This window comes from Pundamilia nyererei, unplaced genomic scaffold (assembly GCF_000239375.1).
Source record: "Pundamilia nyererei isolate P.nyererei 1_Seehausen unplaced genomic scaffold, PunNye1.0 scaffold00179, whole genome shotgun sequence".
Classification (NCBI taxonomy): Eukaryota; Metazoa; Chordata; class Actinopteri; order Cichliformes; family Cichlidae; genus Pundamilia; species Pundamilia nyererei.
In genome coordinates, this window is record NW_005187580.1 from 330906 (window position 1) to 332406 (window position 1501).

General features: G+C 40.0%; 1 protein-coding gene across 1 annotated transcript in view; it reads left to right on the forward strand.

Annotated features, from left to right (window-relative positions):
* The window catches only part of LOC102212285 (potassium channel, subfamily K, member 17), an 18537-nt gene that overhangs the window by 1399 nt on the left and 15637 nt on the right, over window positions 1–1501 (forward strand). Inside the window, exons 2-3 of the mRNA XM_013914225.1 lie at window positions 862–976; window positions 1058–1224. Of these exons, the coding sequence (XP_013769679.1) occupies window positions 862–976; window positions 1058–1224 (282 nt within the window). The remainder of the gene's footprint in view (window positions 1–861; window positions 977–1057; window positions 1225–1501) is intronic.

Here is a 1501-nt window from a genome sequence, read left to right on the forward strand (position 1 = left end):
ATTACATACACCTGGTTGGACCCACTTTTGCCCTTTTTCTTTGTGATATAGACTCAACAAGTTGCTGGAAACAGTCACGAGAGATTTTGGTGCATGTTGACATGATAGCATCACACAGTTGATGCAGATTCCAGCCCACTATATCCCAAAGACGTTTTATTGGATTGAGATATGGTGAGGTCATTTGAGGAGAGTGAACCTTGGTTATAACAAATGCTTTCTCACCACTCTCCAATCAGTGATCCTGGAGAGTGGATCACTGATTGTCAGCAGTTTTTAAAAAATTCAGGCCTCCTTGCCTGGCTAATTAATATATGTGAGTAGTTTTTCTACCAATTTTAAGTTTGTGCTGCATCTTTACATTATCAGACTCTACCAAAATGTGTTCAGCATCAGATCTAGTGCCATGATAAATGTCTATCAACACCATAAATGTTAATAATGCAATGAACTACATATCTAGTGATGTTACACGAGAATCAATTATTACACTACAAGCTTTTTTAACATCATGACAATAACGCTTTTAGAAGATGCAGCCTTAAATGCATCTCAACAGACATTAATCAGTTAAATTATGTAAAAATAGATTCTGCTGTTGTCAGATACAGGACACAGTGAATACAGGATTATAGCTGCTGGCCCCACCATTATGTTAAATACATGGTAATAGCTGACTGTAACCTGACCTAATGAGTCATTTAGTGTGTTCTAATCTAAAATATTTGCCAGTGAGATTACTGGCTCCCTTTAGTGTCATGAGTCATTAAATGTTCAGGCACATTTAATCCTGATTTTACTATCTCTGTGCTTGCATTTGTGTGTGTGTGTGTGTGTGTGTGTGTGCGCGCGCGCACACAGGTCATTTTATATGCCAAGAAAAATGGAGTAAATCCTTCAGGAAACTCCACAAACCCCAGTAACTGGGACCTCAGCAGCTCCTTCTTCTTTGCAAGCACAGTCATCACAACTATCGGTGAGCACTTTCACATTTCAGTTTTCCCATTTGTGGGAAATGCCTGCCCCGCCTAATAACGGCTCCTTATCTGGTTCACAGGCTATGGAAACCTCTCCCCAAGCACTGTGTCTGGCCAGGTGTTTTGTGTGTTTTATGCTTTCTGTGGGATTCCCCTGAACCTGGCCTTCTTCAAACAGCTGGGGAAGTGTTTCACTATCCACCTGGGGAGGCTGGAGAAGGGACTGGTCTCAGTTGTTCCTCACAAGGTACCGCTTCATGTCCATTAGCTACAGCATGGAGTTAAATTTTTTTAGGGATCACATCAAATCAAAATTGTTTATAAGCACATTTAAAGCTAACATAGGTTGGCCTATTATCTAGTACAGTCTAGTGAAAAAGCCAAAGAATAAAAATGAGGTGTTAAAATGTCCAGTGTTGATGAGATTCTGATGTGAAGAACCTTATCAGCACCATCAGTGGTCACCACGACATAAAAATGACATGTATAGAAAGAAACTTCACCAACTTTCCAGCATTTTTGTT